Source organism: Eptatretus burgeri, chromosome 2 (genome assembly GCF_056783735.1).
Source record: "Eptatretus burgeri isolate ZD-2024b chromosome 2, Ebu_testis_v1, whole genome shotgun sequence".
Lineage (NCBI taxonomy): Eukaryota > Metazoa > Chordata > Myxini > Myxiniformes > Myxinidae > Eptatretus > Eptatretus burgeri.
This window is the reverse complement of record NC_140962.1, coordinates 140554628-140568874: the sequence shown is the minus strand read 5'-3', so window position 1 is coordinate 140568874 and position 14247 is coordinate 140554628. Positions and strand designations below refer to the sequence as shown.

The following is a 14247-nucleotide window of genomic DNA, read 5'->3' as shown; positions in this document are numbered from 1 at the left end:
AAAGCGATTCTTCACCAACATAGATGGGGTAAAAAACGATATATAGCATGACATGTCAAACTTGTGGACAGATTCGGACGAAACTTGGTGGACACATTGGTTGTTTGACAAGAAATAATTTAATTTGATCCGAATCACAATCTGATGTTTTTTTAAAGTGAGTCTTCACTATTTTGAGGGCTAAACCGATATATAGCACGCTATCTCAAAAAGTTGTGGACAGGTTGGGTGTGTGTGACAAGGATGAGACAAGGATGAGATGAGATGAGATGAGATGAGATGACAAGGATCGTATGAGATTTTAAAAATGTGTGGGGTCCGAAATCTTCTCGTGGATCAGGCATCGTGTGGCGGAGGTATGTGATCTACCAAGTACCTTTTGAGGTATTATTATTATTATATGAATGAATATGTGCTTTTTACCTCCACTACTGAAGGTGAGGAGGTTGTTTTCACCTCTTTCTGTCTATTTGTCAGTTTGTGTGCAGGATATCTCAAAAAGTTGTGGACAGATCCGGATGACATGTTGGATGTGTGACGAGGACTAACTGATTTGATTTTGGTGAAGATTCTGATCCGACTACGAGAATTTTTGAAGTGATTCACCATTGAGAGAATGGGCCAAAAAAGATATGCAGCACGATATCTCAAAAAGTTGTGGATGGATTTGGATGAAACTTGGTGGACATGTTGGGTGTGTCACAAGGAAGAAATGATTCAATTTTGGTGAAGATCCGGATGCGGATCTGATAATTTTTCAGTGATTCTTCACCATTGAGAGATCGGGCAAAACTAATATATTGTTACGGATTCACGCCCGCCGGCGTGCTGACGGCCACGTAACTCGAATCGCGGCACGTCGCCCACCGGACGGACAATCCAGTCGTGACCCTCTCGGACTAACGCCGGGAACCAGTCACGGGTGGACCTTTCGGTCTCACCGCGATCGAGCCAATCAGCCCCCGCGTGGGATAGGGTTGCTCGCCAAATTCGACCGACCTAAGTACCCACACGGAGGGTAGACCGGGCGATCGCACCTCGCCGCAGGTCGACTTCGGACACGGGCCACTTAAGCGACCCGTTCCGTACTATCGGGATAACCGAGCGGTGTTATCGTCGGCCTCGACGGTTCGATTAATTATCGGGCGTATTCAGCCCACTACCAACCCTTTACGTGAAGCAAGATGAGGATTCAATGAAAGAAATGACGAAGCGAAGCGGGAAACAGTTCAACACAAAGCACATTTATTCGCGATGAACGGAAAGCACACATATTCAATTCCACCAAAAGCATATAGAAAAGGAAAAGAAACACAATGCAATTTTACACAAAAAGCAAATGCGACAATGCAGATCTAATACCGATTACGCGAGCACACGGCAACACTTATACAATTTTACTTTACAGACGGCGCCGACAACACATATCCAAAACCAAGAAAAAGAACACCCTCAAGGATGAGGCGGGCCTGAGGCCGAGACCGGGTCGGGCCTACCCGTCTGGTGATGAGACGCGGAGCGGCGATGGTGCCTCAACTCCGCGGGCCTCGCGGGCAGTGTCTGGTAGGGGGTGGGAAAGGGGCCCCCCTTGGTCGCACTATCTCAGCGTGGGGGGAAACAGGAGGGGGTTGCTGATGCTCGGGGGAAAGGAGGATTTTTACTCTGCCTCGAGTCCCGCGACGAGCGTCTCCACCTCGACCAGGTCGCGCCGTCGGCCTCCCTGGTGTGCAGCTCCCGGCACGCCGCGAGCACCCCCTCGTCTGCCCTCGCCGCCTCTCCACAGCTCCGTCCTCTTCGCTCCGACTCCAACGCACACGACGACGACGACGACCAACTCCTTCTGGCTTCTTCTTCCCAACTCCACCGACTGCGAAGTCTTAACTCCCTATTAACTTGACTGACGAACGCGGTCGCTTATATAAGCCCCGTGGCTTCGCTCTCTCATCTTTGACCCCCTGCCTTCGACCTTTCACCTCGCTCCCCATTGGCCCGAGAAAAAGTGGGCGTGAATGCATTTTGATCCATAAATTTGCATATAGCGATCGCCCTCCAACGCCCTGGAGGCGGGGCCAAATCGCCCCTCGCTCACCGATTGGACGGAACAAAAGTGTGCGTGTCTCGTTTTTGATCCGTTTTTGGAGCTGAAAATCCGTGGTTTTGTACACGCTGTTCGGCGCGCGCCCTGCACGAGTCCAACACCGGTACCCACAAGCGGCGCAAGAACGGTGGCGATGCGACGGTTGCGAGGTGTGACGTGAAGCGGCGCCGCGGTGGGTGGTTGATGTTGTGGTTGGTGGTGGTAACAATGGCGGTTGGTCCAAAATAAAGATAGTAAAAGAAAAACGGCTATCCTGAAGAGTCGCAGCACGCATAAATGACATGTATTCCCACTAGACAACGGGTTTGGGCCTAACTACACATATACTTACGGAGATATCTCACCTAAGGGACCTGAATGGTGGTTTGCGAATTTGGTAACCACAACAATATATAGCACAATATCTCAAAAAGTTGTGAACAGATTCGGATGAAACTTGGTGGACAGGTTGGGTGTGTGACCACGACGAATTGTTTTGATTTTGGTGAAGATCCAGATCCGACTACTTGAATTTTTTTTAAGTGATTCTTCACTGTTGAGAGGTAGGGCTCAAAAAGGATATCTGGCATGATATTTCAAAAATGTATTGGGCCAGATATGTTCTCGTGGATCAGGCATTACAGGGCGGAAGTATGCACTCTACTGAGTACCCTTCTAGTTTACAATATTATCATTTTTCATTTTTTTATCCCCCGCCGTGTGGCGGAAGGGGGACATTGTTGTCACCCGGGTCGTCCGGCTGTCCGTCCGTGCGTCAACATTTATAGCTGTGAGTGCGATAACTCATAAACTGTTCGCCATATCGATTTGAAATTTGGGTCACACAATTACCACCTGAAAAGTAAGAACCCTATTGATTTTGGGCATGGCCGGATCCAAGATGGCCGACTGGGGCGGCCATCTTGAAAAAAACTTTTTTGTAATAAATGGAAAACTGCTTGTCTGATTTCAATTATTTTTGGTTTCTACGTTCCTCACCCCTGGGGAACTTTTTCGAGATGATGACCAAATGGTGTCTTGTTTCCAATTCACCTCCCTCATTATCTGGAATATGTATGACCTTTTTCATTCAATGACGGGGGATTCCCCATCTCTGATGGTATATTTTGTAATTAGAATGCCATGCCATTAGTCCATGAGCTAGACCCCAAAATTTCATGGATTGGTACCACCTGGGGGGGGGGGGAGTAAAGGCCACTATGATTTTCTGAAAGTACATGTTCTATAGTCTCAGAAAATCCCATAAGCCAAGGCTGGATCCACAGCTTGATTGTAAAAATCGGCCTTTGAATGCAGGCGTGTGCGTTCGAATTTGTTGACAATTGAGGTCAAAATTTTGGGGTAGGGGAAATCAAAGATGCAATAACTCAATAAGTAGAAGGAATAATTTAACAAATGACCACTCATATTTTTGCTAATCGAATGTGTTTTTAACTAAAATTAGTTTTATGCAAATTAGGTCATTCTCAAGGTCACCAGAGGTCATAAGGTCATCACTTTTGGCAGGTGCCTAAAATCTGGATACCCATTTAAGAAATCACCATAAAACATCCAAACATGGCATTTCCTGATTCAAAATGAGTCTTATTATAGCTGAAGGAGCTCAAAACCATTTAAAGAAAATAAAATGACGTTATCCCTATCAACAGAGATAGGACATGGAATAATTGCGGACATAAATTTCAAAAGAGGAAAAAATGTGCGATTTGGGGTGGGGAAAATGAAAAATGCAATAACTCTACTATATATAGAATCATGATCCAAAAGACCTTTTATTTTGCTGATTATTGTGGCTTCTGTTGCACAAACAATGTTTTATGCAAATTAGGTCATTACCAAGGTCACCAGAGGTCACTTTTGCATACAGCATGTGTCGCAGGTCATCATCGGTCATTGCTCAAAATACATGTATAATTTGCTCGTCGGACCAGTTTGTCAGGTGGTTTTTTTGTTTTTGCTTTTTTTGCCAACTCCATCTACAGGTTTCTAAGTGAATTAATTGGTACTTTTGTTTTCTAGTGCATTAGCAAAAGAAACCACTTGACATTTCGACTTTTGACACCTGTCATTGTAATGTAAAGCAATGATTAAATCATTTCTGTTGTACAAGACATGAAATCAATGATTGCTGGCATTATTTGGAGGATATAGTCAAGGTAAGTGAGTTAACCTGGCGAAATAGATGTAGAAATGTCAACGCAGTTGAGATTAGGGCCTACTTCCAAGGTAAAGAACACATCCATGTACATTGTACATGTATTACAATGTACGTTTCTCAGTCTCCAGTCTAAATGTTGCAGATTGCAGGATGTTAATTCAGGAATTTGATATCAATATGCCACAAGATTATGATGATTCTTCTCAGCATGCATCTTTTAACCCTTTAGGCACCACACATAATTGAGCTTTTTACAGGTTTTCACAGATTCTGACATTTTTGACCATGATTAGGTTTTTCCTCAAATGAGATATAAAAAGTTGAAGATGATGTACTACAAGTGTTATTATTTTTTGTTCCTTAGGTCTTTTTTCATAGGGATAAAGTAGAACATTTACCAAAATTGTGCAGATAATGGAAATTAACCCCTCCCTACTTGGACTATGAGCAAAATCAATTAAATTCAATTTTGAGTCCCCTGTTGCTTGTATTGGCAGGGAACCTGGGGGAATAGTTGGAAACACCATTATATAAGATAGCAAACTCACCAGATAAAGGTTTGTGAAGTTTTGCAAAAAAATGGGGGGGGGGGAGGGGGTGTCATTCTTCATTTGTCCTGGAGGGGCACCTAAATATGAGGGCGGGCTTCGGTGATATGGAATGATGCATGCGTGGGAGGGTTAGGGTGATACGGTTCCTAAAGCGTTAACATTACATTTGATATAAAATCAATAAGATGCTTTTAAAATTACATCTCTACGACGATGCTTCCTTTGGTTTTTCAGGGTCGCGAAGTGCATTTGAGCGAACCCTACTTCATGATGGATGAGGATGAACAAGGTGTTCCTGCTGAAAGACAAGCTGGTGCTGACCAGGGGAACATTGAAGTACAGAGGAAAAAGTTGTGCAAGTCTTGTATTTTTGATTGCAATGATCGTAACCCTGAACTCAGTTCACCAAAGGGCTGGGACTTGTGGACAAGACTTGTTCAAGCTGCTGAAATTAGGGTTAATCATCATATTCTCATGATTGCTGCGAAAGCTGAATCTGGTCGCGTTCCAGAGGTGTTTTATCATTAAAAAGAGAGACTTGGATGACATAAGTTAGAGCAAGAATACAGAGGATCCACCTGACGTTACTGCTAAGCCAAAAATCTTTCATAGGAGAGAATCATCGGCTCCATTTGCATCTACTGTGTATGAACCTGTCTGCATATTCTGTCAGAAAAGTAGCAAATACTTGAAAGGGACAAATACAAGAGACCAACTGGTTAAATGTGTAGATCTCCGTGCCGATGGGACAGTCAGAGAGGCAGCTATACGTAAAGAAGATGGTCGTATAATCGCAATTCTTTCAAGGGAATTAGTGGGCACTGAAGGACACTATCATGGGCAGTGCTATTGTGCATTCACAAGGCCACTAAAGAAAGTGACAACTGATGACAATAACAATTCTACAACGGAAACTGAGCCTGATCTTGACGTAATTTATGGCAGAGCTGCAAAAAGGACGTATGAAGAACTGTTCAAGTATATCAGAAATGATCTTTTTCAACAACCTAATGTTGTTAGACTTACTGAACTAAGAAAGAAACTGACAGATACCTTGTTATCTATGGGTGTAACTGAGGTAAAAAGTTCCACAAAAAAAAACATTCAGAGAAAACTTGTTGCTGAGTTTGGTGAAAGCCTACACATGATTCCTGATGATAAACGTAAAATCTTAGTGTTCCCAGATAATCTTTCACGAGGTGAGGTTGTTAAGGAAAATGTAAGGTTGAAAGGAGAACTGCAGGTTTTCAAAGAGAACACGAGTCATAATGAGAACATGGTCAAAACTGTCTCCCTCATACTTAGAAATGATGTCAAAATGCAGGAAACCAAAATGCCTTGGCCTCCTGTACCCGCTCAGAAGCCTCATTTCAATTCATTCCCGGTTCACTGAATGCATTTTTGAGAATTCTTTTCAGCGGAGACTCTACTATCTGCTCAGGTAGGGTACATAGGTTGGAAGACTCCATTGGGCAAGACATGGTGTACGGTGTTACTGAGTTGGTGACTTCGGAAGATATCGAAGGTAGAGATGATGAAAGTGACGATGATGATGATGATGACGATACAAGCAATAGCGATTAATCACAAGTTTCAGGTGTTACATTCTTCTCAGTAACAAGTGAGTCGCCTGCTCTTTGACTTGCAATTGCACTGTTTTCCACTTATATCTTTAGATGTGTGAAAGTAGCGAGCCTCGTAATATGCACTTTTTTCATAGGTTGGGGTTAAAATAAATGTTGTACATATGGTGGCCTGACTTGCTGTCCCAGGAATAAAACGTTTCGCTTGTCAATTTTATGAATTGTGGTTTATAGAACATGTGGAAAACGCTCAATGGCAAGGTTCACGGTAATCCCAAGACTATAACATTTTGACCTCTGATGACCTTGATAAAAGTATTATGAGCATAAGATACATTCCAAGTGATAGAACTATTTACACAACAGAATAAGTGGTCAGTTTTGACTCACTAAATTCCATGTTTGTCATTTTTACGGTGATTTCTTGAATGGGTATCCATATTTTAGGTACCTGCCACAATGATGACCTTTTGACCTCTGATGACCTTGGTAATGACCTAATTTGCATAAAACATTGTTTGTGCAACAGAATCCACAATTATCAGCAAGATAAGTGGTCATTTGGCTAATAATTCTATATAATAGTAGTGTTGTTGCATTTTTCATTTTCCCAATCCCAAATCGCAAATATTTTCATCTTTTGATATATATATATATATATCAAAAGATGAAAATATTTGCGATTTGGGATTGGGAAAATATATATATATATATATATATATATATATATATATATATATATATATATATATATATATATATATATATATATATATATATATATATATATATATATATATATATATATATATATATATATATATATATATATATCCGCAATTATTCCACGTCCTACCTCCGTTGATAGGTATAACCGCATATTGTTTCCTTTAAATGGTTTTGAGCTCCTTCAGCTATAATAAGACCCATTTTGAATCAGGAAATACCATGTTTGGATATTTTTACGGTAATTTCTTAAATGGGTATCCAGATTTTAGGCACCCACCAAAAATGGTGACCTTTTGACCTCTGACCTTGAGAATGACCTAATTTGCATAAAAGATAATGATAAATAAAACTTTTGATTAGCAAAAATATGAGTGGTCATTTGTTTAATTATTCCTTCTACTTATTGAGATATTGAATTTTTGATTTCCCCTTCCCCAAAATTTTGTCCTCAAATTCGAATGCACATGCCAACATTCAAAGGCGGATTTTTACAATTAAGCTGTGGATCCAGCCTTGGCTTATGGGATTTTCTGAAACTATATACCTAGTACTTTCAGAAAATCATAGTGGCGTTTACTCCCCCCCAGGTGGTACCAATATCTTGTCTAGCTCATGGATTACATGGTGGAAGGATGTATTGTATTAAGCTACTTTATATACCTTAACTTGGCATGCATTTAAAACATTGGAATTCGAACAGATTTTTTTTTGTAGTTAATTGGCCTCATAAACTCAGGAGATCAGGACAATTATTTGGGTGTATCACATTTCACATCAGAATGCTCCAGTATAACTTCAAAAAAACATCACACACACACACACACACACACATCCATTTATAGTCGTCTTCGGGGTCTTGTGGGTCTTTTTGGGTCATCTGGGTCTTTTTAGGACCTCCAGTATGTTCGGGTCTTTTGGGTCTTCAGTTTCTTTTGGGTCATCTGGGCATTGTCGGTCTGCGGGGACTTTTGGGTCTTTTGTGTCCTCGTGGTATTTTAGGTCTTTTGGGTCCTTTCGGATCTTAAGGTTCTTGGGGTATTCAGGTTCTTCAAAAGTCGAAGGGGGTCTCGGCAGTCCAAAGGGTCAAAAGGTTCATTTCAATAGTGCATAATTAATTAATAGATGTACGTAATTAATTCACACAAAAAGCACGTCTCTCACACTTGCACTCACACACCCAACTCATCCATTTATAGTAGATCTTGCCCGCAGTCAAGCAGATAAACAGACGTGCAAACATAACCTCAGTCCATGTCAGTTGTGGAGGTAATTAAATGAATGACGTTGTCCCACCATAGCTTGTTCAGAAAGATCTTGCAAAACGAAGTACAATGCAAGTCAGTTGTGTTTTTGAATAACCATTCTGAGTTTTGACATCTGTTTTGTGTCAGAACCTGGATCTGCCGAATGCAAGTTGAGGCCTGCTTGTACTGACCAAGACTACTTTGAAGTCCATACTACCTGTGACCATGATGGCATGGTAAGACCCAATTTAAACCTTGTGGCCACCAATCAAGTTTGGTGTTTGAGCCTCATGGAATTTAATTCCTGAATACTCTATATACCTGCGGTGCGGTGGAGTAAATCAACAGTTCGTGCTGTGGTTGCTCTTTGTGTCTTTGGACTCTGAGTGTGATGAGGATCGAACTGAGTGACTTTTTAACTGTGATTTTTGTGAGAGAATTTAGTGACTTTTTTTTTGAAAAGCCTTTCCGTGTTCTAAGCTGAATAAACACATTTTTCGTGTATCAAGGGGAGCGGGAGAAAGGAACATATGGAAAGGGCGGAGTGGGAGGAGGAAGAGAGAAGAGGGAGTGAGGGGGGTGGAGGGAGGGATGAGTGCCTCGAGGTTGTGGGGAAGGGGGGGGGAGAGAGAGATGGAGATCGAGATAGGTAGCGGTAGCTGTAGCCGTAGCTGTGTGTGCGCATGCCCACAAGATAGGCTAGGACTTTGGGTCCAATAGGTCAGCCTGAGCAGCACTGATGATTGATAACCTGAGCATCCCAAACTGATCAAGATGGGACTGGCTCTGCCATGTGGGCAGCGGTTCAAAAGTGAGGTTCAGCTTGGTGGTTTGAATGTGGGATCAATGGGGAGGAGAGGAGTCGAGGTGGTGGAGATGCAGAGAAGGTTGGAAGTGTTGTGTATGCAGGAGACAGATGGAAAGGAGACAGGGCAAGAAGGTTGGTCGGAGGATACAAGCTGTTGCATGCAGTTGGGGATGGAAGGAGTACCGGTGTGAGAATAAGTTTCTGAAGAGATCAGCAGCAGGTGGTTAGAGTGGAAAGCTGGGAAGGATGGATAGTTATGGCATGGGTTATGTTGGCATATGGGCCACAAATGGGAAGGACCAGGGAAGCGCTGGAGATGATGATGATGGGAATGGTTGGTTTGGAGGTGATGCTGTGCATTGCGGGGAACGTTAATGCACACGTGTGAGCAGATGAGCCGGGTGAAGAGGAATGTGTTGGTAAATTTGGTTGGGGGATGAGGAAAAGATGGAGTCTGGAGCTGGTGGTGAGGAAAAGGATGGCCATAGCTGGTTTATGCTTTCAAAAGTGGGAAAGCCACAAGATTACCTGTAGGAGTGGACAGCATCGAACAGAACTGGATTTGGTGGTTACAAAGCGACAGTTGTGGAGGGTTAAAGATTGTAAGACAGTGATGGGAGTGCATGTGGGACTACCCAGCACAATCCTGTGACGTTTGTGGTACTGATGAAGAAAAATAGTGAGGTTAAGAGCAGTGGTCAGAAGATTATTAGGTGGGGAAAGTGTAGGGTAAATGTAGTAGAGTACAAGGTGAGGTTGAGGGCAAGGTATGCACAACTTGGTGAAGGAGTGGAGGAAGTGCAGAGAGGCATTTAGGGGAATTGCAGAAGTTTTGTGTGGAAGGACATCAGGAAAGGGTGCATCATCGAGGGATAGAAACCAGGTATGGTTGATGGAGGAGATAGCAAAGGCAGTTGGTGAAAGTAAGGGTGTTTGGAAGAGTATAGAGAAGATCAAGGATGGGGAGAGGCAGCCAGATCTGGGGTTGCTGCACCTGTATGGGCAGAAGAAGAAAGCATCAGGGAGAGCTGTGGATAATATGAGGAATGATATATTAAAGAGGAGGTTGCACAACAAGTTGTAAGAGGATGGTGGGAGGAAGATATATAAATTGGCTCGAGACAGGGATGAGGATTGTAAGCACATGAAGGATGGTTGAGGCGGCAGGGGGGGGGGGGGGTGATTAAGGCGGTGAAGTGCACGAGCATTATGCTCCTAAGTCCTGTAATGAAGTTGCTGGAGACTATTCTGGATGGGAGGATAAGGGTGTGGACATGGATATCAGAGAAGAGCAGCAGGGGTTTAGAAAGGGTAGGGGGATGACTGATGGGATTTTCACGTAGAGATGGCTGGTGGAAAAGAGGTTGGAGTTGCAAGGTGAGATGGCATTTGGATTTGTGGACCTGGAAAAGGCCTATGACACTGTCCTGTGAGATGTCTGAGGTGGTTGGCATGACCATTGGTTTGAGGCAGTGAAGCGCACTCACCCCAGTCATGTTTATCATGGTGATTGAGCTGGTAAGCAGGAAGGTGAGCTTGAGGGGTTGTCTGGGGAGTATGCTATCTGGATGATTTGGTTGTTGTGGTGGAGAGTGGGCAGGAGATGCAGGAATTACTGTGGGAGTGGAAGGAGGCATTTGGCAAGCATGGGCTGAAGATGACTACGGAGAAGACCAAAGTGATGTGGGTCGGGCAGCAGAGAAAATAAATGAATATCAGGTTCGAGGGGAAGGAGATCAGACATGGAAGTCGGTTTGAGTATCTGGGGGGAACAGTTATCAGGGATGGTAAGTCCGAGGCAGAGGTTCGGAGGAGGATTCAGGTGGGTGTGAATGCGTGGAGGAGAGTGGAGGGAGTAATGTCAGGCAGAAAGATATCGAGGAAATTGAAAATGTTCCAGGTGGCCTCCGTTCCTCAGGGCGAGTGTCCCAAAAGTACCTGGAGGGGAGCACAGCACACAATTGAAACACTCACGTTAAACTTTTCTGTCTTGACAACCAGGTGAACAGTGCATGACATAAAACAGGAGATTTAAAATGCAATTTATTAATTCCTACTGTCTACGGTTCAAGTGCGAATATCATTCAATAAGAATTCCATCACAATGATTCATCACCAGCCCAAAAAAAAACTGTAAAATTCCCCACAGGAATTCAAATCATGTTCAATGATTTTTAAAACTTACTCAGAGTTGCATACACATGTTCAATGCAGTTTCAAATATGTCCATGACTCTTGGGCTACTTTGCACTCACGTTTTTAATACAACCCTTTTCTAGGATACGTGCCGTGAATCAGTCTGTATCTTGTACTGTCAAAATAAGCGTGCAGGCTCCAGCATTCAGATGCTCCCGATGTGCAATTATTGATAGGCCAGCCGTGTGTGGAGTGAGCGAGCCCCGTGCATGAATTTTCCTCGCAGTAAGGAATCACGCATCACCCCAGTAGTCTGGGAGCGTGTGACGGAAGATTTCACCCCATTTTCCTTCGAAGGTTTGACCCCTCAAAGTTACTCATGCCACTTAAGTCATTCACAAAAACTTCGTCAGCTGCGTCCGTCAGTGGGTCTGGACCTAAGACCCCCTTGAAAAACCCCTTTGGGGGTTATATTCACCCCCATCGAATACATGGATCAAACATTGTAAAAACAAAGTATTATGATTGTAGATTACAAAAATAATAAAACTGACCAAACTTCAGGGGGGGTGGGGAAGGTTTGGTCAGACCCCCCCAAAGAACCCCTTTTCGGGTTTTGATTTATTTTGACAAAGTTTAGTCCATGTAACTTATGGGGTAAATGAAAACACTAAAAGGGGTACTTTGTGGGGGTCTGACCACACCTTCCCCTCCTCTGAAATATGTGCAGTTTTATTATTTTTGTGATTCAATATCATACTTCTTGGTTTTGACAAGCCTGGTGTGTTGGCGCAGTGGTTAGGGCAGCGGCTTGGGATCCAAAAGGTCCTGAGTTCAAGCCCCGTTGGGCCACTGAATTAATACACCAGGGGGTTGACTCAGCCTGTCATCCTTCCGAGGTCAGCGCAATGAGTACCAGTGTACTGGGCCGGTGTATACCCCGGTTAAAATAGGTGTACCATATCCCTGTGTCGTAAGAGGCGACCAGGGTTGCGTCAGGAAGGGCATCCGGCGTAAAACATGTGCCAAATCACTATGCGGATCATACGGGTGATCCGCTGTGGCGACCCCTAACGGGAGCAGCCGAAAGAAGAAGAAGAAGAAGAAGACTTCTTGGTTTTGACAAAAAAATGGTCCATGGACCTCATGGGGTAAATTACCACCCCAAAGGGGATTATTCTGAGGGGTACCAATTTTGGGGGATCTGACCACACCTTTCCCCTTGAAAATTTAGTCAGTTTTATTATTTTTGTGATCGACCTACCATCTTACGTCTTTACTTTGACAAAGTTTAGTCCATGTAACTTATGAGGTAAATCAAAACCCGAAAAGGGGTACTTTGGGGGGGGTCTGACCAAACCGTCCCCCCCTGAAGTTTGGTCAGTTTTATTATTTATGTAATCTACCATCATAAGACTTTGTTTTTACAAAGTCTGATCCATGTATTCGACGGGGTGAATATAACTCCCAAAGGGGGTTTTTCAAGGGGGTCTTGGGTCCAGACCCACTGACTGGGACGCAACTGACAAAGTTTTTGTGAATGACTTAAGTGGCATGAGTAACTTTGAGGGGTCAAACCTTCCAGGGAAAATGGGGTGAAATCTTCCGTCACGAGCTCTCGGCCTACAGCCATGCCGTGCAAAAGTGAGGAGGAGTGACCTTGACATGAGAATCCAGTGTTGTTGTCGGCACGGAATATCATTGTGGATGACACCCACCATGTTGCGTTGGTTCCTCGTGAACTCAACCAGTCTTTTGGCAGGAAAGGACCCACACCCGCGAAGGCACAATGGGTTCCAATCGGATCTGGGGTCAATATGTGCCCAATAGTACAAGGCTCATGAGCCCATCTCCGCTGTGCACAGCTCGCTTTGACAAAATGAACTTGACTGCGCTGAGCCGCTCCAATGGCCCTGCACTCTGCTGGAGCTGGATCTCTGGTTTACCTCGCAAGACCTCCTCCGCTTCACTTCTCCCAAAGGCTCATCGCTTCATCTTGAACTGTAATGACGTAAGGTCAACCCTGAAACAAGGTGACGGACAGTCTGATTTCGAAGATTGAGCTAAGCTTCACCATTGGTTCCAAGTATCGTTTTCCACAACAAATCTTTCACCCAGTCCTTCTCTCTCCATTGTAGGAGTGTAGCTGTCATGTTACTCGAACATTGTAGCCTCAACAAAAGTCATCCTCAAAGTTCTGTTGACAATTCATCACGGTGCCGAGATGCTACTGACTCACTCAGTTGTCTGCACACGCATCCTTTCACCCAATACCTATAACATTATTTAATTCAAGTTGCCTTTTCACAGAAACTACAATAGTTAACATTTCCAATTGTATAGGATTCACTAATCCAGAACAAAAGGGAAGGTTTCTGATGTCACGTATAACATTGGCCTACCTTTACAGTCTGGAGACTGTGGCATTAACAGAGATGACAACAGAGGCTGCAGGTTTGTGAGAACTGGGTCAGCAGAATTATGGAAATTAAGAGCGTGGATAGGAGGAGGATGGGTGAGCTTGCCCGGGAGATTGGTGAAATGCTGGCTGAGGTGGGCTGGACATATGGTGCGGATGGGGGAAGAGAGAATGGCAAAGAGGGCGTATAGGTTGAGGGAGCAACGTTGGAGGAAAAGAGGTAGACTGTGATTGAGATAGGTGGAATGTGAGGAGGTATATCAGTAAGGTGGGGGTGGTTGGAGAGTGGAAAGAGTTGTCTGAGGACAGAAGGAGGTGAAGTATAATGGTCAAGGTAGTGCAGAAGTTTGGTGCCATTGGACCTCACCCACTATAAAGGGAAGCGGAGGAGAAGGTGATACTCTGTAGTTCTTTCTAAAAGTCCCCGCTTGGCTCCTTCGATGTCCCTGTTTTTTTTTGGGGGGGGGGGTTTTGGTATACATTGTCAAGGCTCGTATGAGAGCTAACACACAACACACAGC

General features: G+C 43.8%; 1 protein-coding gene across 1 annotated transcript in view; it reads left to right on the top strand.

Annotated features, from left to right (window-relative positions):
- LOC147033341 (endosome/lysosome-associated apoptosis and autophagy regulator 1-like) overlaps window positions 1-14247 on the top strand; it is a 218341-nt gene that overhangs the window by 77273 nt on the left and 126821 nt on the right. Inside the window, exon 8 of the mRNA XM_085871570.1 lies at window positions 8511-8599. Coding sequence (XP_085727696.1) covers window positions 8511-8599 — 89 coding nt within the window. The remainder of the gene's footprint in view (window positions 1-8510; window positions 8600-14247) is intronic.